The sequence below is a fragment of the Clarias gariepinus genome, chromosome 5, assembly GCF_024256425.1.
Source record: "Clarias gariepinus isolate MV-2021 ecotype Netherlands chromosome 5, CGAR_prim_01v2, whole genome shotgun sequence".
Taxonomy (NCBI): Eukaryota; Metazoa; Chordata; class Actinopteri; order Siluriformes; family Clariidae; genus Clarias; species Clarias gariepinus.
In genome coordinates this window covers 18,257,505-18,280,513 of record NC_071104.1, presented here as the reverse complement: position 1 = coordinate 18,280,513, position 23,009 = coordinate 18,257,505, and the positions used below count along the sequence as shown (strand labels likewise).

At 38.9% G+C, this 23,009-nt stretch overlaps 2 protein-coding genes across 2 annotated transcripts; one reads left to right on the top strand and one right to left on the bottom strand.

The window, feature by feature from the left end:
* Positions 1-763: 763 nt before the first annotated feature.
* Positions 764-6,882, top strand: mfsd9 (major facilitator superfamily domain containing 9). The gene is made up of 6 exons (XM_053496929.1): positions 764-898; positions 1,423-1,510; positions 2,094-2,137; positions 3,026-3,155; positions 4,685-4,894; positions 5,052-6,882. Exons 1-6 carry the CDS (start codon positions 815-817, stop codon positions 5,861-5,863), a joined length of 1,368 nt encoding a protein of 455 aa, XP_053352904.1. The 5' UTR covers positions 764-814; the 3' UTR covers positions 5,864-6,882.
* A 1,388-nt stretch (positions 6,883-8,270) lies between these two features.
* Positions 8,271-18,251, bottom strand: slc9a2 (solute carrier family 9 member 2). The gene is made up of 12 exons (XM_053496928.1): positions 17,778-18,251; positions 16,742-17,205; positions 15,020-15,270; positions 14,662-14,879; positions 13,934-14,133; positions 10,634-10,723; positions 10,427-10,497; positions 9,678-9,842; positions 9,417-9,519; positions 9,171-9,287; positions 9,000-9,087; positions 8,271-8,659 (listed from the first exon to the last, which is right to left on the bottom strand). Exons 1-12 carry the CDS (start codon positions 18,034-18,036, stop codon positions 8,271-8,273), a joined length of 2,415 nt encoding a protein of 804 aa, XP_053352903.1. The 5' UTR covers positions 18,037-18,251.
* Positions 18,252-23,009: the final 4,758 nt, after the last annotated feature.

Below are 23,009 nucleotides of genomic sequence, written 5' to 3'. Positions count from 1 at the left end.
TATCTTTTTCCTCAGTTAGAATAGGCATTTTTGTAGAATGACATTTACAGAAGATCTTGAAAAGACTTTTCTTCAGTTTTCTTTGTTTAGTTGGATTACTTTAATCTATCTGTATTGTTGAAACGGAGATGAAATAACCATTTATTAAAAATGTTACAAAAAACCACATGCTTTCAAAGGGTGTCCTAATTTTTTCACATGACTGTACATTAAGTGTGGCATAAAGGATCATTAAAAGAACACAAGGCAAGAAGAGGAAAAAGCTAAAGAAAAGGGTTGCAGTGTTTTATTGGTTAATTCTGAATGTCGAGACAGAAGCAAAGCACTTTTGTGGTGGAGTGGAAGAGGCTTTTGACGTCACAAAGGAAAAACAATCTTTTAGGATGAGATTTATTGGACATTTTGTGAACATTAAAAAATATTTGAATGTAAAAATGTCAGATTGATGGATGAAATAGAAAAGGAAAATACTGTGTGTTTGAATGAAGCGCGTGGTGAAGATGACGCGAAGCTTGGACTGTACCATGATCAGGCTCGGTAATCTCCTTACGAACAATGCGTCAGCGCATTTTCATTACAATTGATCCATACATGAAAGTTTAATGTTGTTGTTTTGAACAATACGTCATGTACAGGAAAAATAATGACAAAGTGATGTGTATGGAGACTGAACGTACTTCGGTATGTTTTCTTCCCACCAGAGCGTGGACTAACCCTGGCGCTGACGCTGCGTGTGTGTTGTTCAGGGCAGGAAAGAGAAGAACGCGACTGCAGCTTCCGCGTTTGGCTGCGGGGTCTCGGAGTGAGCAGGAGAATGAATCACTCTGAATGTAACCATTTACAGAAACCTAAGAGACCCGCGTGGATTATACAATGCATATACATCGTAGGGTTCATGGTGAGTCGCTTTTGTTTGTTTAGAGAATAAACCGGAGGACAGAGGGAGTGGTGTGTGTGTGTGTGTGTGTCTGTCGTAAAGATTTGGTAGAGACATTTAATCCAGACAGGTGCAGCACACGGATAAGAGTTAAGGTTTGCAAGGTGAAACGGTGGCTCTCTGTCAGAGTTGGGATTTGAACTTACACCCACCAGTCGTCCACTCGTAGCTCAGAACCTTAACTACCTGCGACAGATCCGGTTTAACTTCATTCATTTACACGACCTGCTGCAGTGTTTTGTCTCAACTCATCTTTCTCTCACCCACGTGACACAAACAGGCACAAACTCATTATTTAATCAGAATTAGTATTGCATCTTTTCCATCTTTATGTCTCATACATTATGTTCCACAGGAAACTGATGGGTTATAATCATTGTGTAAGCACTTAATACAACACAGTGGAATAAAGGTTATTAGACATCATTGTCATTGGTGTATCTACATACATGCATACTCAGATGTCTTTGTGGTGGGTCTTGCAGGACCTCTTTGGGGTCAGTATGATCATCCCTTTACTGAGCCATCACGTGAAGGCGTTAGGAGCAAGCCCAATAGTCTCGGGAATAGTGGGTAAGTTTCAATACCTTTTATAGAATCATCTCGAATAGTGTTTAATCTAATTAAATGACCTGATCTCACCATCAAAGTCAGGAGAATATAGCAGTATATTACATTTTGACATTTCTTACAGTATATTGAGAAACAATATTGAGGGACATGTGCTCTGTGTAAAGGTCCTGGCTTAAATCAACCTCCCAGACCCATTTGGGATTTCAGTTGTAATATTTCCATGCAATTCTTTTAGCTGGTGCTAAAAAATAACTAAAATTAGCATTAGATCACGTGATTAATCTCCCTTTGGAACTCGTTCTTTAGATGAAGGTATAAAAGAGCAAGCATTAATGAATTCCTGATGTTAGATTTGCAAGAGAATATAAGAATTTGGACCTATCATACTGTAGGTACCTGATGTCACTAAGACTCTTGTGCCTTTCCAAAAAAGTGGAGGTTGTTGTAAAGCAAAAGGGGGGCTAAGATGCACATATATTTATGATGTTTTTGTGTCCACAAACTCTTGGTCATACAGTATATTGTATAAACCACCCATGAACTAGAGAATTAACCATGCCATGCTCTCATCTTTATATTGCAGGGTCCACTTATGGGGTTTTACAGCTTTTCTCCAGCACTATAGTAGTGAGTAATATTACTTTATAGAATTATTATCTGTAATTTAAATATTATTATACCAAACAATTTGACAAATCTTGCTGTACACATATTATACATTAAGTCATCTTCCCTGACTGAATACTAAATTCTCTTGAAACTGAAAATATTGCTAACTAACCAAGAGCAATGTAAGTGTTCATTTTTGTACTGTAATGTAATGGTCTTGTAATGTTATTTTTAAGTGTTTAAATTAGGTGTTCATTATCTGAGCCTTGTCCCAGATTTAAATTAGTTTAAGGCTGCAGAATCATGAGACAAAAATTAGGATGTGGAGTTTTTTGGATGCCAGAGGAACAAGCAATGCCCTGTTTTCCCCTAATCTGTTTGGCCCTTAATTGCATTAAGCCAGAATGTTGTATATGCTTGTGTCCTGTCATAGTACGGAATCATAAAACTAAATTTAAGTCGTCTCAAGCTGAAACCTACAGATTCTCAGCTAGGACTCTCTTCTTCGTCTTCTATACCGCTTTATCCTGTAATCAGGGCACTTATTCACACACTATGGGCAATTTGAGAACACTAATTAACCTAACCTACATGTCTTTGGACTCAAAGATAGGAATTGAACCCGGACCCTGGGGGTGCAAGGCGACAGTGCTAACCACTACACCACCGTGCTGCCAGCTAGGACTCTCATCAACTCCTATTTAGGCAATCGTGCTTTCATGAGCTGAAAACTGCTTTGCCTTATCACCCAGTATGCAGAATGTTATTCGTAAAATTGTTTTTATATTTTGCTAGTGACTTTGTGTAAGACTAGTGATTTGGTGAAAAAGACAACTTTTGGAGGAAAATAAAACATTGTCACATTGTTCTTATGTTTTCTTTTTCCTTGTAACCTTCATTTGTCAGGGCAGCTGGAGTGATGTAGTGGGGAGACGCTTTTCTTTACTGACATGCCTTTTGCTCAGTGCTTTCGGTTACAGCCTCCTAGGCATGTCCACTTCCATTGCCCTGTTTGTGCTGGCCCGAATACCAGTGGGTATGTTGCATCTACAAATCTAAGATAAGAAGTAATTTCTGATTTGATACATACAGGATAGTACACACAGGATTAGGTGTATATACAGTGCATCCGGAAAGTATTTAACATGCATCACTTTTTCCACATTTTATGTCACAGCCTTATTCCAAAATAGATTTAATTTTTTTTTTCTCAGAATTCTACACACAACACCCCATAATGACAACAAAAAAACGTATTTTAGAAAAAAGGTTTACTTTAGATTTTTGAAAATTTATAAAACAAAAAAGAGAAAGCACATGTACATAAGTATTTATAGCCTTTGCCATGAAGCTCAAAATTGAGCTCAGGCGCATCCTGTTTCCCCTGATCATCCTTGAGATGTTTCTGCAGCTTAATTAGAGTCCACCTGTGGTAAATTCAGTTGATTGGACATGACTTGAAAAGGCACTCACCTGTCTATTTAAGGTCCCACAGTTGACAGTTCATGTCAGAGCACTAACCAAGCATGAAGTCCAAGGAATTGTCTGTAGACTTTTGAGACAGAATTGTCTCGAGGCACAAATCTGAGGAAGGAAAAATTTCTGCCGCTTTACATAACACATGCTGACATAATAAAATGTGGACAAAGTGATGCACTGTATTTATGTCTTATTTGTTATTTACTGCTCAATGTTCTTAATTTATCCCTTGGTTGATATTTATGGCGACCTTGGGTGACTAAAAAGGCACCTATATAGATAAATAAAAAGCATTAATATTATTATTTATTATTTATATAATAAATAATAATAAGTATGTCAGTACAAAAAGCTCATTTTAGACTTCCAAACACTGATTTTGCATCCATATTTTTATAAGAGCACTTTTTAAACAAAATATTTGGAAAAACATTCACTGTTTTTATTGTAAAAGTGAACCTAAGAGAGTTAAACATTCAATTTAATTTTTTGCTTTTTATTGCCTATTCATACCCTCTTCGATTTATTGAAGGCTTTGTCTTTACACTATATAAGACACCATGTACATAAAGATTTGAAGTCATTGTGATTGTGATTCACCCAACCACAGATAGCTTGAAAGACTGTCATGTGACCTAAATTCTGATACTTATAGCATTCTGTTTAACAACATACATGTATAACAATTTATATCAATAATTGATCAATACTTTATTAAAAATAGCTTACAAATTGTCCTGTGAGACAGAATACATTTTCTTGTCAGTTTTTTTGTTTATCCGTGTTGTATTTGCTGGGCTCATTTGTGCTGTCACTGGGATATAGACATACTGTAATTGTCTTTCACTGAATATAACCAATACTCAAATTTTCTGAAATACTATTTTTACCAGTCTTACAGTATTTTGTATTTTAGTTTTGTAAATTTTGGATATATTTAAAAGCTTTTAATTGTATAACTCTTTTAATTGATTGATGTTGTCTTGATGTACTGCTAACCGTGCATGCAGAATCATTTTTAAAGTTGTATACATCAGTCTTGTACGATGCTTGTATTGTTCAGTGGTTTTTTAATCTTCTCCACAGGGCTTTTTAAACACTCAATTTCCATTTGCCGAGCGTTAATATCAGACATAGTGTCGGAAACAGAGCGCCCTCTGGTTATGGGTCACTTTAATGCAGCTTCCAGTGTGGGATTCATCCTGGGCCCAGTGGTAGGAGGCTACCTCACTGAACACGAGGGAGGATTTTATATGTCCTCCTTTGTCTGTGCAGCTATCTTCCTCCTTAATGCAGGTAGAAATTATGTTAAACAAAGAGTATGTCTGTCCTACTAATCAACTTGTATGTACTATTATACATTTAACTTCTGATTGAGAAGTTATACGTGTTATGAAACAATCTGCTCTGTGGACTTATTTAGATGTTTTTTTTCTTTTCCTATCACTCTCAGCTTTGGTCTGGATGTTGCCGTGGAGTGAGATCCTAACCCAACATTTAGACCCAAACAGGAACAGTAAAAGCAGACAACAAAATGACAGACTGAGAAATTGCGATGGGAACCACCATGGTAGTCCCTCTACCACTAAAACCCCTTATTCTGCTGGATCTCTGTGCAAGGACTGGGGTAATATAGCTGTACAGCAGTTGACCTCAGTAGGAGTACAAATTCGCATGGTGGCCTCTTCTGACATGTGGGATGTGTTCCTGCTGCGTCTATTAATGGGGCTGGCAGTCATGCTTTACCATAGTAACTTCTCTCTGGCCATGGAGGAGCGTTTTGATTTGAAACCCAAATTGACAGGTTACATGATCAGCTACAGCAGCATGCTGGGTGCACTGGCTGGGTTCCTGATGGGCCCAATGACTCGTTTATACAGTGGTAACATGTCTGCACTGCTGATACACTCCACAGCATTCACATGCTCTTTGATCTTACTGTATGCTGCAGCTGGGAGCATATGGCACGTAGTGCTTTCCTCTACATTCTTTGCTATTTCTACCAGCGTGGGGCGTACCTGCATTACAGTCCTGGAACTGCAGCGTGGAGGAAGTGCAAGGGCCAGTGGCACCCTGATTGGGGCGGGACAATCGGTGACAGCAGTCGGGCGCATATTGGCCCCGCTGCTTTCCGGCCTGACTCAGGAAATCAGCCCATGTGGGCCACCAACCCTTGGTGTCTTGCTGGCTCTCACAGCTCTGGTGCTGCTGCTTGTCAGGACTCCAAAGTGGGTTATGATGAGGGACAAGAATGCCAAAGATTGATTGGAGGAATTTTTAAAGCCACACACATTTCAGAGCACAAGGAGCATTCTGGTGGAAGCTGTTGAAGTTTGCAGTTATTGGAGTATAAAATGCAATCTCAGCAGATGGCAACTGTACACACAGCAGGAGGACCTACCAGACCAAAGGAAGACTCTGAGACTGATTCATAAGCATAAGACTACTTACTAAATGTAAGCATTTACTTTGAATGCTAGTCATGTTCATCAGGTATCAAGTTTATAGAAGATGAAATTCACAGGGTCTGCACAAGTTCTGTTACTAGTAATTGATCCTTTTTTTTAGCACTAAGATTAGATTGCTCCTTGTATTAACAACATAAAATTGAAGTGTTAATATATTTATTACTAAGAATAGTACAGTGGAGCAGCAGTTAGCGCTGATGCGTCATAGCTCCAAGCTGCTTGTTTTTTTTCTTGAGCTCAGGTAACATGGTCTACGTGTTACATGGTCTACAGTAGGTGTCCCCTCATCCCTCAAAAGAGTGTGTTTGTGTATGGTATGTGGTGGCAGGGGATGGACTGGTATACCATCCAGGGTGTATTTCTGACTTTGCTCAGTGTTTTTTGGATAGGCTCTGGATCCACCATAACCATGACTAGGATAGAGCAGTTACTGAAGATGAATAAATTAATGAGTAAAAATTTAAAAGTACAGAATATTAAAATGTTTTTTTTTTAGTATCTGTATATAATTTAAACAGAATCTTTTTAGGAAAATACACCCCTAGTTTTATAAATTAGTGTTTTGTTCTGTGTTTTTTATTTCCTAGTGATAAATAGATAGATAGGAAATGCAAATTGCACAAGCGACACATTGTTGCATTCCAGAAAGATGATAAAAGATAATGAAGCCCTGATGAAACAGCTGGTTCACTGACAGTCAGAAGTTTTTTTACAAAATATGATGGTTGGAAATTTTTAATAAAAACCCTCTTTGTATTGTATTACATTTAAAAACACATTATACGCAGTATATTTTCCTGTGGAAAGTCAAACAAACTGTATTGTACTCTTATTCCAAATACTTTTAAATAATCACAATTCAGTGATATACACACTCAGTGGCCTTATTCATTAAAGTTGCACATGGTCAAATTTGATCATAAAACAAGTACTGTATGCACCAAATCCACTGATGGCTTCCTTTTCGTCATTTCAATCTTCGTTTTTCTGCATGTGAAATTTCTGTCTGTTCAAAATTCATGTAAATTTGAGCATAACACTTAATCAGCTTTATATTGGTTGATATGCAGTTAAGTAAGAAAAATAAATATTGTCTGTATTTATAGTAAGTAAATGTAGTAACAATGAAAAATAAATGATGTTAATAATGTTAAGCTCTTTTACACAGATCGTCCATAGCATTAACACAAAAACATTAACACATAATATTGATTATGAATTATACTCCAGTAAACTGTTGACTGGCATGGGCACCCCAGGCTCATTTATGCCTGTTGGGAGCAAAGGTCTGCCTGTCCAGCCTGATCCCACAGAAAAGCTAATGCAGTACAACCTGCCAAAAAAGTGCTGGCAATGATAGAAAGGAACCAGACCACCAAGTACATTACAGCCTGCCATACAAGGGCCAAGCAGGCGAAGAGCCCAAGGCCGCCAACCCAGCCTCCAAACTCCCCAGATCCCAATCAGAGATGAGCAAATAAATCCAATCCAAATAGGCACAGGAGTCATGCCCTGAGGAGCAAGCACTGCCCAGGTGGCAGAAGGGGAACCTACACAATACTGGGCATAATGTTTTGTGTTATAATGTCATGGCTGATTTCAGTATACATGCATATATACTTAATTCTTCAATTCAGACCTCAGGTTTTCAGTATAATACAAATTTGGACACTGAGTTGGTCATTGCTAAACACAGACTTTGTGTATCGAAAATATGTTTGGCTCATCATTTAATAATCATATTAAAAGCTCTATCTATGGCTAAGTCCCAGCCTCCATGCAGAGGGTAAATTGTTACATGCCATCTGCATGTAACATACAAATAAGGATGTGCATGAACCAGTTTCCACACAGCTAACATTGACCAACTGTGTTTAGTAGACTGCTTATTTGAATGTTGTACAACATTTAATAGTTCTTTCTGAGATTACTTCCACTAACGTAAAAATAAGGTAATTACTAACGAGTACCAAAAAAAAGTGCCAGCATTATTAATGAAGCATTGTTTTCTTCTATAGTTTCATACACTCTAAGTTTCTATGTGGTTAAATTTTTTAACAACCCTGTAAATGATGAGTTGCTAAATGACAATGAGTCATTCAATTTTTTAAAATCCAGTTATTTTAGTTTTTACTGGCCTAGGAACAGTATCATATTATTTGTCTTATAATACCAGCCATTTTGTTCAAATTCTGACATGATTCTCACTTCTGCTGGCCTCGTTGATCCTGTGGCTTCCACTGAGATCTCCGTAGAAGAGGGTTTCGTGCCTCACCGGTGCCTCTCTCAGGAGGTTCTGGACTCCATACTGTAGGAGGAGATACAGTCTGCTGCTCTTCTCCCTCAGGCTCATAGTCTTTGGTCCCACGGTGGCTCTGCCAATGTGAAGCTGAGACCCTGGACAACGTAGAGCTGGAGCTTGCGCTTGATGGGCCACACCCCTTCTGCTCGTTATTTACCTCATCTTCCATGGTCTCCTTAAAGGGCTCCAGCCTCCTCAGGGGTATCATTGGCATGGAGGGAGTCTGTGAAGGTTTCCTAGATCTGGGTCTAGCTAATGGGTAGCTAGGGTCTATCACAATGTCAGGATCACCTGGACAAATAAAGGCATAGCTATACTGTAATTATCAAACAAAGACTTGACAAAGATGGTTATTATGCTTTTTTATTAACAAACTAACCATTACGATGGTATGAATATACAGTACTGTACACAAGTGTTCAACATTGGATAAGGTTTAATTGCAAATAAGGGTATTGGCTTTGCCTGGTTCATAGTATAACAATAAATAAAATAAGTATCTCATTGCACAAACATTTTAGAAAATTTCACAAAATTCCATTGCAGTGTCAGTAACAAACGTTTTTAAGTAGAAATGCTGTTCTGAACCAGTGTATGAATGTAATTAGCGGTATGAATGATTAGTCCTCACCATTGGTATTTAGTCTTTTTCCAGCAAATCGGGAGTTTAAACTCTGACCCGTAGGAAGAGAAAAATATTTTGGCACAGCGACATCATCCTAAGGGAGCAGAGTGGGAGAAAATGTGGGTACAGAAAATAAAATAGTTTTAAAAAATGTCCTCATTCAAGACCTGAAAATACCATGCTTTGGAGTCTTCCATGTCTAAGACTGCGTCGGATGCTCGTGTGTCGCCTCATTAGGATCTCTCTGTCTCTGGTGTCGTTAGGTAGGGCATGTTTATTGGTATAGGACATTGTCTAAAAGAGTAAAAAAATATATGAAAAGATACCAAAAGTCTTATAAAGATTATATAAAAGTTATATTGAGTTTGAAAGATTATATTACTGTACTAGATGTCAATCTGCTCCACACAGTCATAAACTCACCCGTTCTCTGATCTTATACATGTTCTTTGACAGAATATCATGCATGGCTGTTAGATCTGTTGTTAGCAATGTCTTATTGGGTTTATCAAACTTGTTCTTCTCACTACAAAACATTTAAGAGGAAAAATCAGTTTTATTATAACTTTGGGCCTTGGCAGACAACATTTGGCATCAAAGTTATGTCAGGGTTATAGTCCTATGAAGAACTATTATGCATAGTGTCAATATTACAGTATAGTAATAATATAAAAGCAAACATACTCCGGTGATATGATTTGTACTGTGTCCATGTCACCAGATACTGTGTCCAAGATCTCCATAGCATGTTGAAGCTCCAGTTTTTTATAAAGCGCCACAATGCTCGACTCAGCCCGGTTATCACGGATCAAAATCTTACGAAGGAATCGGTTATTGAACCTCATGAATCTAATAAAAAACAAAAAGTCACATTTCGTTTTAATTTGATCATGAGTAAGAATTTAAATGCTGCTTATACGGTCATTTAATCTATGTATCTGCATTTTAGCTCAGTATTGTAAACTAAAAAGCAAACTATATTATGCTCTTTGCTTTAAAAAACATAATAAAATGGCAAAGAAAACTATACCTGACTCTGATCTAATATATCTACCCAGGTATTATCGATACCAGGTAATGATAAGGTAATTACCATGGAACATAGCGCACAAGACAGGGTACACCCTAAATAGGTTGTCTACCCATATAATACACAAATCATACACTGGGGACAATGTTGGCACAGATGCCAATTAAACTTTTTGAAGGAAACCAGGAGTTCCCAAAAGAAACCACCAAGCACAGGGAGAACATGCAAACTCCATGCAGAGGTGAGATTTGAACCCTCAATCAAGGCAACAGTGCTAACCACTGTGCCACCATTGCTACAAGTTTTTTTTTTTTACAAGGTATGCAAAATCATTCGCAAAAAAGCTTTAGCATGTATTTTATACAAAGTTATCTCATCTCACAGTCAGAGGTCTAATTTTTACCTGTCTTTTAATGAGTGGTGGCTCCACTGTCCACAGAGATCTTCTATCCCTGCAGTGGTATGCTCCATCAGCTGAAAGATAAAGCAGCTTAGATTATGACTGATAAATAATAATGAAAAAATAATTCTTATACTACATCAAACTTGGGTGTTATTATTTAGATACACATCAGGAAATGAACAAAAATGTCTCCATCTGCTTACTCACCCTTTTGTGAATCTCAACATTGATGGTGCAGAGATCCCGGTTTGTTTTTCGAACATTCATCATTTCAATAATTGGCCTTATACTAATACCCTACGAAGAAGAAAAAAATTAAACAAAGGGTTGATTAAAGTTAACGCATTTTTCATGAGTATGATATACCAATCATCCATAACATTCATACTAATTATCAATTATATACAGCACCAGTAAACTGTAGACAAGATCATGGGCATCCTAGGTCACTCCTCATTTGGCACAAGGGGAACATAGATCATATCGGGCATAATGTTTTGCGGTGTAATGTTATGTCTGATCGGTGTATCCTTCATTGATATTTTTAATACAACCTTACTCATTTTTCACTTTCTCTTCACTAAATAATTCACAGCTGCATGTACTCGAGTATTAACTTGATATCATAGAAGAACTGATAATCATTGCTCACTTACTTTCCCTCATCTTCTATATCCTCTTGCGAGAGGCTTGGAGCCTACCCCAGGGGACACAGTGCACAAGGTGGGGAGTGCTATTCTGTCATGATTCATGCCCTGTCTGCCTGTTTTTTTTCCCACGCTGTCACTTTTCCCCATGTGCTCATATTTTTAATAGCCTGTCTGTGTACTTTTCCATGCCCCAGCTTCCGCCCAATTTGCACACCTGTCACTAATTCCCAGCTTATTACTCCAGCATTTAAACACGCCTCACCTCGTTCTGCTTCACCTTGTGACAGAATAATCTAGCCAGTGATATGAATCCAGCAGATGTCGACCACATGAAATTGGCCTGAAGAGTCAAGGCGCTGCTCCACCTTGCTGCTCCTGCTACTCCAACTACAAGGACTTTGCAAAGAGATGAAGAGGGTGTTCGATCGCTCATGTCACAAAAGGGAGGCTGGACGCAAGCTGTTAAAACTCCACTAAGGCTCGCGCTCGGCCTATGACTACGCCATAGAATTCCAGACCCTAGTTCTCCCCAGTGATTGAAATTGTCTTCCTTATCCATGGACAACTGACCCACCTGGCATTAACATCGATTGGCATTGTTTGACATTGATTGACTCAGGTTCGGACAGTAATTTAACCAACACCACCTCGGCTAAGGTCCTGGGAATCCCTGCACTGCCTTTGGAGACCTATCTCAAGGTTCAGGCCATTGACGAGAGTCTTCTCCCTTCAATCACTCACAAGAAGAGGGTTTCAGGCAACCATTCAGACCAGACCACTGGATCTCACTCATGTCCCCCCTGAGTACCACAACCTCAAGGCTGTTTTCAGCAAATCGTGCATTGTTTCACCGTTGCAATTTTTCAGTGTTTGTCTACCTGGATGACATCCTGATCTTTTCTTGGGCCCTAAAGGAGCATCAACACCACGTTCAGCAGGTGCTGCAGAGGCTCCTAGAGGATAACATGTTTGTGAAAGAAGTGTGAATTCCACACCCGCCAAGCTTCAAGCTGTTGCAAACTGGCCACCTCACGACAGGAACTCCAGAGGTTCCTGGGGTTTGCCAACTTCTATCGTCATTTATCCGAGGCTACAGCTCTATTGCTGCCCCCCTAACAGCCCTTACGTCTCCCAAGGTCCAACATTTTTGTTGGAACCTGGAATCCGGGGGGGCCTTCACCGAACTTAAGGAGTGGTTCCCGCCCCTATCCACACCATACCGAACTGGACACGTCAGTTCAATGTGGAGGTCATTGCGTCCAGCATGGTAGTAAGAGTGCATTTTCTCAAAGAGGTCCGCCCATAAAAACAAACTGCACCCCAGCTCCTTCTTATCCCACTGCTTAACTCCCACCAAAATATACTATGGCAGCGGAGATCGCGAGCTCCTGGCCATCAAGTTACCCTTGTGGGAGTGGAGACAATGGCGAGGGGGAACAGATGTCCCATTCCTAGTCTAGACCAACCACAAGAACCTTAAATTCCTAAGAAGCACGAAGAGGCTCAACTCTTGCCAGGTCTCTCTTCTTTGCCAGATTCAATTTCACCCTCTTGATCAGAATCAAATCTCCAAGCCAGATGCCCTCTCGAAACAATTTACTACCACTCCACCACCTGCAACACTATTCTGCCTTCCCCCTGCTTGCTTGCCGTGGCCAAGCTTGACATCGAGACTAAAGTTAAGCAAGCCTTGAACCATGAACCAGGGCCCAGCAATGTTCCCCCTAAACGCCTCTTTGTCCCTCTCTCCCTCCATTCTCAGGTCCTGGAATGGGCGCACAGCTCCAAGCTTTCTTGTCACCCAGTCCAGCAGCATTTTTAGTGGTCCACACTCAAGGAGGGCGTCTTCAGCTTTGTGGCGGCATGTGACACCTGCGTGAGGTGCAAACACATCAACACGGCCCCATCTGGGCTCCTCAGGACCCTGTCTATCCCTTACCGCCCATGGTTTGACATTTCTCTGGACTTCATCACAGGGTTACCCATGTCCAATGGCCACATTTGCATCATGACTGTGGTGGATCAGTTCTCCATTTACTTGCCAAAACTCGCATCTGCCAAGGAAACTGACAAACTCATGATAACCCATGTTTTTAAGCTCCATTGCCTCCCCAAAGACATCGATTTTGACTGAGGACCACAGTTCACTTTGCAGCTTTGGAAGGTGTTTTGTCAACTCAGTTCCACCCCCAGTCCAACAGCCAGACCAAGAAGAAGAATCAGTCCCTTGAGGTAGCCCTGAGGTGCATGGCCTCCCAGGATGTTGCCCCTTGAAGCAAGTTCCTGCCCTGTGTTGAGTACGCCCATAACTCCCAGGTATCGTCATCTATTGGTTTGTCTTCCTTCCAGTGCTGCCTGGGATATAAACCACCCTTGTTCCTGTCTCAGAAAGAGGAGGAGGTCAGTATCACGTCTGCCCAAGCTTCTATCCGATGCTGCAGAAAACCTGGTTTCAAGTGAGCAGAATTCTATTACAGGGCAGCAGAAGGTACAGTACAAGGGACTGGCCGACTGCTCCCGCAACCTTTCCCCCTATACCACAGCCCCTTAACCATCACTAAGATTGTCAATCCCTGCACCATTAAGTTCTTGCTCCCCTCAACCATGCGGCAAATCAATCCCACATTTCACGGATACCGTCTCGCCTCATGCCCATTAAAAATCACACCAAGCATGGGAAAAACATGCAAACTCCACACACATAGACCAGAGGCAGAAACCAAATCCTTGACCCAGGAGGTGCAAAGGCACAGTGCTAACCACTAAGCCACCATGCCACCTGCTCATTACTCTTTAATTGTATTTAATTCCATTTAAACATTACCATAAGATGGCAAATCCTCCAATAAGAAATTACCTGGATGAAGACTGTGAACATGATGACAACGATACAGGTGGTGACAAAAAGTTTTTTACGAAGAATAGTCTCTGGAAGGGTGAAAACTAATGCAAATGTTACAGCCCCTCTTAGACCACCATAGGCCAGGCCAAACTGGTCTTTGAAGTTGAAGGGGATAGTGCGAAAAGGGTTAATTATCTGTGTCAGTACCAGGATACCTGGAAGACAAGAGATGTTTAAAACACTTACTTGCTGTAATGATTAATAATTTATCTGATTAAAAAAACTGTCTTAATTATTTCATAGTTATGATTGGTCCTAAAAAGATAAATTCTGTAAAATTTTTATTGGAAAACATTATATTCTTGGAACATGTGTCATAAAACTTGAAATATACTCTCTCTGTTCACCATGCAAATTCAGGCAATTCATAAAACTAGACAGATAAAGGTGCAAAAATTAATTTAGATTGCCTGGACTTTTTCCTTTTCTGCTATTGGTAAGTAATGTAGAATCAGACTCCAGTTTTTTGTCTGACACGAGTAGAACCCAATGAAATCGTTTTTGGTTTTTGGTTTAGTGTTAAGTTAGTGCACCTTACTGCTGCCACATGATTGGCTGACTTGCATAAAGAAGCAGTTGTACTGGCATTCATAATCTATGCCATTTTATTATCCTTAAATAGCAAAAATAAGCAAAAATTAATCATCAGAAACTTGCAAATACACATATCTGAGACCTCTCACCTAGAGACCTCCACAGTTGGGCAAACAACAGAGTAAAGAGGATGTAACCCCAGTTCCACTCATGGTCTGTTGTTATTGTAATAACACCCAGGAAAAAGAAGATAAGTGTCTCTGTCACAGTGCCAAGCATTTTGATGGTGTGCCTTATAGTAGTGCATGAGCGCTGGGACACATTCTCTTCCACATAATACTTCATGGTTAAGGCACAAGTCACAATGCTGTAACAGCACAATCATTAAGATCTGGTTAAATGATCCTGTCTACAAATTCCTCTGTCATTGTGAAAGAAATAAATACATTATGTATACAGTATATATAAAGTAATATTCTTTGTATATTTGCACAGAACTTTACTCACGCCATGATGCTGGAGAGGGAAAGCAGCTCAGCCAGCAGGTAGGCCAAGTAGCTATACATGAAAATAAAGAGAGGCTCAATCTCTCTCACCTTCCATGTAAAGCGTGTAGTGAAAGCTGCCACAAAGCCAAACAGGAAGCCAAAAAACATTCCTCCAAAGCCCACCACAAAAAAGCGTGCCACAGCCAGAAACACATCTGATACATCCACCACTGGCAAGATCGCCACATGATTAAAGAGATTATAAAGCACCTGAAACGTAAGCATTTCACAAAGGAATTCATATGAGGCATGAGACATTGTAATTTCCTGGCAATCCACTTTTCTAACACCCTAATATATGTCCTAATAATACACTTAAAGCAATTGTAAGATAAGGGTGATGTTCTATGGAGTGGCAAACCAATAATATTACAAATAATAACAACATATTGATATAGTACACTGCCTGCCAAAATAAAACATTTAGCTTTGATTACAGCACACAAAGTGTTGGCCAGTTAATGTGTAAATGTGATTACTAATGCTCCAAGAACCACTCTTTCACCATTTTAGTCCTGGAATATGGCTATGCCATCAGGGAAGAAAATCTCCATTGATGGGATAACCTAGTCATTTAGTAGGTCATCAGCTGACTTCATTTTATTGCCACAATATACTAAGCCTAGACCTGACCAACTGGAGCAAGTGTCAAGTGATCTCCATTCCAGATTTTTTCCAACCACAATTCTTACACAAAGGTTCAGCACTTTTAATAATGTGCTTTTAAATGTGCTTTTAAAGTGTTTCTAAACCAGTTCCAGTAATGTTAAATCTCCATTGTTGTTTTCTTTGCTTAGTATAATTTTATATAATAATTTATCTCTTCTAAATATTTTAATCTTTCTAAAATAACAACCTTTTTTGCCAGGCAGTGTAACAACAAAAGTCAATCAATCAAATAAAATTATAGAATAAATAAAAAAAAATTAACAAACAGGTTCTAAAATTTAGTTGTAAAAGTTTTGGGAAAATCTAAAGGCATTTTTCTAGCCTGACAACAATAAGTTTCATTCTCCTTTCCCATGCTTTTGTATCCTTGTTCCCACAGAGGCTGACCACACCTGCTTTTACATGATTGAATGTTTGCACTTTTTGTCAGATACTCTAAAGAAAACAAAAGATTTGCTAACAGAGACAGGCACAAACGGCATCCTGTATGGCTACTGAACAGAACCTGCTTATAACTTTAGTTTCAACATTTTATGATAAAGTTATACTGATAAAAAACAAAACACAAAACCAAAAAGCTCAGGTATGTTCGGTATGACTTGTCAGATTTGCAGGTGGTTCAGATTACTGTGATCTAATATGATAAATGTTGTGCATTCACCTGTTCACAATAAGAGGATATTTTACAGAAACTGCTCATGCACAGCAAAATAAAACTAATATCAATAATATAATAATAATATTGCTCTTTCTGCAAATGTACATGTTGTAATATAAATGTATGCTCAGTCATGGGAGCATTTTTACAAAACTTTCTGACTGTACAGCAACATGAAGCGAAAGTTCCGGTCAAGTATATTCCCTTATATGACCTTATATAAACTATATACAATGAGACCATGAGATCAATTCCCTTATATAACCTTCTTTCATTCTGTATATCTAATTATCTCAAATAGTCTACTCCTTACTTAGATGTTTTATATGGCTAATCATAGTATTCACCACTTACCACAGTGACAGCATCATTAAATAAGGACTCGCCAAATGCCACAATGTAAAGCTGCTCATGGATGTTGACATCCTCAAATACAGTGAGCACTGCCACTGGATCCACAGAGGCAATAATGGAGGCAAACAGCAGGTTTTCTTGCAGGTTGATATCCTGAACACCAAGAGCTTGGATTTGGCAAATACCAAAAAGAGAGATGCCAATGCCAATGGAGTTCCACAAGGTGCCCAGAATAGAAAACCACATCACTGTGCCCATATTCTCAAAAAAGGCCCGAATGGGCATGAAGTAGGCCGAGTCCAGGACAATGGGTGGCAACATGTAGATGAAGAAAACACTGGAGGTGAGGACAGCTGGGGGCTCCTCGTGTACAGCGTGCATAATGCCTCCCACTACCAGCCCAATAGCAATGAGCAAGCAGGTCTCTGGTATCCATACTGTAATTTTATGATACACATGGAAGCCTGTTGTAGAAGGTAAAGAAAAAGGTTTATCCTGGTCCAACCAAACACACGACACACACATATACATATATATATATATATATATATATATATATATATATATAGACACATGAAGAATAAATGAGAATGAAAAACTGTCCTTTAAACTTTACCAGTTGTTTTAATCCTAAAATTTTGAATGCCATTTTCTTATTACACAAAATAAGTATATCAACAAGGATCTGTATGAGTATTTTTTAAGTGAACCCTTCAGTAAAACTTGATAAGCTTAGCAAATAAGACATATGGGTTCTGTTTTCATAAATAGCTTAACAGACTTTTTTTCTGAACTAGTGCTTGTGTGTTTACAAATTCAGAAGTTATAGAGAAATGACACTATACAGCAAGTCATTGTGTCAAAGTGTCTACCAAACGAAAATACCTCAAGCCTATAAACTATATACAATGAGAGCATGAACATAATCTCAGTCGAGAATGCAGAAAAATACACAAAGGAAACCTACCTGTAACAGAAACTCCTTATCAGTAATGATTAATTTTAAGGACGTGTGAGGACACCTGTGTTTGCTTACCTATTTTCGCAAATGAAGCAAGTAGCACCCATAATGTTATCTCGAACGGAATCTGAACACGAGAGTAATTCACAACAAACATAGGAAAACTCGTTTCTGGTTCAGGAAACGACTGGGGCGCGTCGTGAGCTGGTTTCTGTGGTGTCCGTTGAGATGGAGAGTTGCTTGTTGTTGGTAAATGGACCACAGCAGCGGACAGCAACACCAGTGCTGACCATGATATTAAAAAGATTAAAATGGGTTTCGAGTTAAAGAACATTTTTGTCCACTTTGGAAGAAAAAGAAAATAAATAAATAAGTTTTTGTGTTCTTCTTTTACTGTCTATTGCTGTGTAAAATCCTGGGTTAAAAAAAAAAATAATCAACAAAAAAAAAATCTAAATTTAGAAACTATATTTATATTTCACACGCCTGTCAAGATTTCCCAATAGTCCTTCTGTAAAAAGTAAAATTCCATGCCTTTAGCGTTCCTGGTTTGTGTTTCGCACACTGCCTGCGCCTTACTCTTCGGGTTTTACCTGTGCAGGTGTTTACATACTACACGCCTGCTACTGTGGAGACTGCATCCTGATTGGAGCGCGGCTTGGCTTTTAAAGTACCTGTCACCTGACACCTGAAACACATACACTTACCATTCTATTCTTATGAGTTGGCCTTTGCGGCTTCCAAAAACCTATGTATAAGCTTAACCAGGCTTTTTAATCAGAACAAGGAATAAAACGAGGAGGGTTCTGTATGATTAGAAGTCATGAACCTAACTGAGACACAGTTCTGATAACATTTGTGATAGTAGTACCCAGTGTTAAACGATAGATGGAGCCGTTTGACAAGGTTTATTGCAAAGTTCGACCTTTTCATCTGAACACTTCAACTCTGTCCGATTTTATTTGAAGACTGTATTAATAGTTTTTTTTTTTTTTTTTTTACTAATACACGCAAGCACATGCAATGTACTCTGGTGTCCAATGTTATTATGTTGTGATTCTTTTTTGTTGCATTGACATTAAATTGCTATTCGAATAATTTGCTTAAAAGTATTTAATGGTTACTTTTACTGTGAATTGCTATTTGGTAGGTGTTTATTGTTATTTCTAATTTGATTAAAAGGGTGATGCCTTCAAAATGACCTTACCTATTAAGGTCAAAATATTATGTTGGCTAAAAGGGGCCAAATTTTTTTTTAAACAATCTATAGTGCTGAGTTTTTAATGTTTGCAGGTGTTTTCTTTATTTGCGAGTGTTTCAGTACTTGCAGATGTCTTCTGTATTTGTAGTACTTGCAAATGTTTTCTAGATTTGCATATGTTTAGAGCACTTGCATGTGTTTTTTTGTATTTGCAGGTGTATCAGTATTTAAAAATGTTTCTGTATCTGCACATACTTCAGTGTTTGCAGTTCAGTACTTGAACATGTGTTTTCTGTATCTGCAGGTGTTCAGTATTTGCACGTGTGTTATGTATCCGCAGTATTTGCAGTTGTTTTCTGTATCTGCAAGTATTTTAGTATTTGCAAGTGTATTAAACACTTGTATGTGTTGTCTGTATCTGCAGGGGTTTTAGTATTTGCAGGTATTTTCAGCACTTGCACATATTTTCTGTGTCTGCAGATATTTTCAGCACTTACATGTGTTTTCTGTATCTGTAGGTATTTTTGATACTTGTATGATGTATTGTATATACAGACTCAGTATGCGTTTTCATTATTTGTAGCATGTTGGTTTGTTGCTCACCATAAAAATATAAATAAAAACAAACAGAGCAATGACAGAACCCACTTTTCTTCTTCTCATGACTTTCAGAAAATTTGGATGATGCTTTTTCCTTTTGGAAATTTACCTTATCGTAGAAATTTTTCCATCAAGAGTTGAGTAAAAGGGGCGGACCGTTGGTGTAGTGATCAGCACTGTCGCCTTGCACCTCCAGTGTCCAGGTTTGATTTCCAGCCAGGCTCAATTCCTGTCTCTGTGTGCCATCGAGTTTGCATGTTCTCCTCGTGCTTGGTGGGTTTTCTTTGGATACTCTGGTTTCAATTCAATTCGATTCAATTCAATTTTATTTATATAGCGCTTTTAACAATGGTCAGCTTCACAAAAATAAAAGAAATTCATTAAATTAAAAAATAATAATAATAATAATAATAATAATCAATTGTGTATGTGTGAAAAAAATGTGTCTAGATAATAATGAGATGGATGAATGAAATTCTCTGATCAGCAAGCCAAGGGTGACGGCGACAATGGCAGGGAAAAACTCCCTGAGATGGCAATAGGAAGAAACCTTGAGAGGAACCAGACTCAACAGGAAACCCATCCTCATTTGGGTGATAACAGATAGAGATGATATAACATCATGTGTGTTATGCAGCTGAAAGTACAATATAACAGAAATTCTTTAAATTAACATGAAGTCCAGTTTAGCATAGGGATGAGTCAGTAGGTGCAGAGGGCAGATGTGGTCTGGATCACTGGGAGCACAGGAGCAGCATGTATAGCTCCAAACCATCATGAAGCAGAATCCAGTTGGAGCTGGTCCTTCTCTGGATGCCTCAGGATCCTCGCAGGGTTGGCCTTTGTCTACTGAAGCTGGTACCATCTCCAGATGTCTCGGGATGGGTAGAAAAGTACAGAACAGATGGAGAGAATTAGCGTAGTTGCCATTCAGGATAGATGTACTGAAGTATGAAGTTATAAGATGAGTTACGCGTATGCCAGATTAAAAAGATGCGTCTTGAGTCTACTTTTAAATTGGGAAACTGTGTCTGAGCCCCGAACAGTGTCTGGAAGGCTATTCCAAAGTTTTGGAGCTAAATATAAAAAAAACCCTACCCCCTTTTGTAGATTTTGAAATTCTGGGAATTACCAGAAGTCCGGAGTTTTGTGATCTTAAGGGACGTGGTGGATTATAGCGTATCACAAGACTGGTTAGGTATGTGGGAGCTTAACCATTTAAAGCCTTGTATGTAAGTAATACTATTTTGTAATTAATTTTAATCTGAACAGGTAGCCAGTGCAGGGACGATAATATTGGGGTTATATAATCATATTTTCTGGATCTAGTGAGAACCCTGGCGGCTGCATTTTGGACTAACTAAAGCTTGTTTATTGAGGATGCAGGACAACCACCTAGTAATGCATTACAATAGTCCAGTCTGGGGGTCATGAATGCATAAACTAGCTTTTCTGCATCAGATACGGATAAGATGCTCCTAAGGACAAGTTACTGTCTAATATTACGCCCAGGTCTTTTACTGTTGAGCTAGTAGTAACAGTACATCCTTCTAAACGCAGGCTAAATTGTGAAAGCTGTTGTGTGCTGGTTTTTGGGCCGATGAGTAATATCTCTGTCTTGTCTGAGTTTAGTAAAAGAAAGGGAAGCATGTATATTGAGAACAGCAGAGGTCCTAAAACTGACCCTTGTGGGACCCCATATTTCACTGGCATTACACCAGACAGTTGTCCATTTAGATCTACAAAATGATATCGATCAGACAGGTATGATCTAAACCATTTTAATGCCTGTCCCTGAATACCTATGTGATTTTGTAAGCGATCTATGAGAATATTATGATCTATAGTGTCGAAAGCAGCACTAAGATCAAGAAAGACTAGTATTGAGATGCAGCCTTGGTCCGAAGCTAAAAAACAAATCGTTTGTAATCTTAACTAGTGCAGTTTCTGTACTATGATAGGGCCTGAAACCTGACTGAAATTCTTCAAGGATGTTGTTTTCCTGCAAGAATGTGCATATTTGAGCTGATACAACTTTTTCTAATATTTTTTATATAAAGGAGAGGTTTGAAATTGGTCTATAATTTGTTATTTCATTTGCGTCCAAATTAGATTTTTTAAGAAGCGGCTTAATAACTGCCAACTTGAAAGGTTTAGGGACGTGACCTAGATATAATGAGGAATTAATAATGTTTAAAAGTGGCGCTCCAACCGTATGCATCACTTCTTTCAAAAATCTGGTTGGGATTAAGTCTAACAGGCACGTTGTTGAATTAGCTGAGGTGATACGTTTATAAAGCTCTTTCTGTCCTACACCTGTGAAGCACTGAAAAACTAAATGTGAAACTTTAGGCTGAACTAGATCATGAGATGCTATTAGAGGTTGAACCTCCGTTATTTTCTTCCTTATGCTATCGATTTTTTTATTAAAGAAGTCCATAAAGTCTTCACTACTAAAATGTTGTGGAGTACTCTCTGCAGTACTCCACAACAAATAAGAACTTGGGATTGTTTTGGTTTCTTGCTATTTTCGCTTGAGGTTACGGGTTGCTCTCTTTAGGGCGCGAGTATAACTATTGTACCAAGGAGCAAGTGTTTTATCTCTAACTTTTTTTAATCTGATGGGAGCAACAGTGTCTAATGTACTGGTAAAAATAGTGGCCATGCTGCTAGTCACTTCATCTAGATCGTCTGCATTTAGGGGTCTAATAAGTAATTGGGATAGAAACGGCAGATTACTTGTGAATCTGTCTTTAGTAGTCGGATTCATATTTCTAACAAATCGATAAAGTGGGGAAACACAGCTAATCTGTTCTCCGGGTAGAGTATATATCAGGAGGTGATGATTTGTGATATCATCACTTTGAGGTAAAATCTCTATATTAGAGACATCTATACCATGGGATATAATTAAGTCTAGCGTATGATTACAGCGGTGAGTTGCTCCATTTATATTTTGTTTAACCCCAAAGGAATTTAGTAAGTCCATAAACTTCTTCTTCTTCTTCTTTGTCTTTCGGCTGTTCCCTTTCAGGGGTCGCCACAGCGAATCATTTGCCTCCATCTAACCCTATCCTCTGCATCCTCTTCTCTCACACCAACTAACTTCATGTCCTCTCTCACTGCATCCATAAATCTTCTCTTTGGTCTTCCTCTAGACCTCCTGCCTGGCAGTTCCAACCTCAGCATCCTTCTACCGATATATTCACAATCTCTCCTCTGAACATGTCCAAACCACCTCAATCTGGCCTCTCTGACTTTATCTCCAAAACATCTAACGTGGGTTGTCCCTCTGATAAACTCATTCTTGATCCTATCCATCCTTGTCACTCCCAAAGAGAACCTCAACATCTTCAGCTCTGCTACCTCCAACTCTGCCTCCTGTCTTTTCTTCAGCGCCACTGTCTCTTACACCGTAGAGCATCGCTGGTCTCACCACTATCCTGTACACCTTTCCTTTCATTCTCGCTGATACTCTTTTATCGCACAACACACCTGACACTTTT

Bases quoted from the DNA above. Each gene is read 5' to 3' on its own strand.
- mfsd9 (XM_053496929.1), top strand. From the start codon at position 815: ATGAATCACTCTGAATGTAACCATTTACAGAAACCTAAGAGACCCGCG. The intron at 1,511-2,093 runs GTAAGTTTCAAT...TTTATATTGCAG, and splicing joins AATAGTCTCGGGAATAGTGG to GGTCCACTTATGGGGTTTTA. The intron at 4,895-5,051 runs GTAGAAATTATG...TATCACTCTCAG, and splicing joins TATCTTCCTCCTTAATGCAG to CTTTGGTCTGGATGTTGCCG.
- slc9a2 (XM_053496928.1), bottom strand. From the start codon at position 18,036: ATGTTCTTTAACTCGAAACCCATTTTAATCTTTTTAATATCATGGTCA. The intron at 17,206-17,777 runs GTAAGCAAACAC...CTTCTACAACAG, and splicing joins TGCTTCATTTGCGAAAATAG to GCTTCCATGTGTATCATAAA. The intron at 14,880-15,019 runs GTGAGTAAAGTT...GTGCTGTTACAG, and splicing joins TCCCTCTCCAGCATCATGGC to CATTGTGACTTGTGCCTTAA.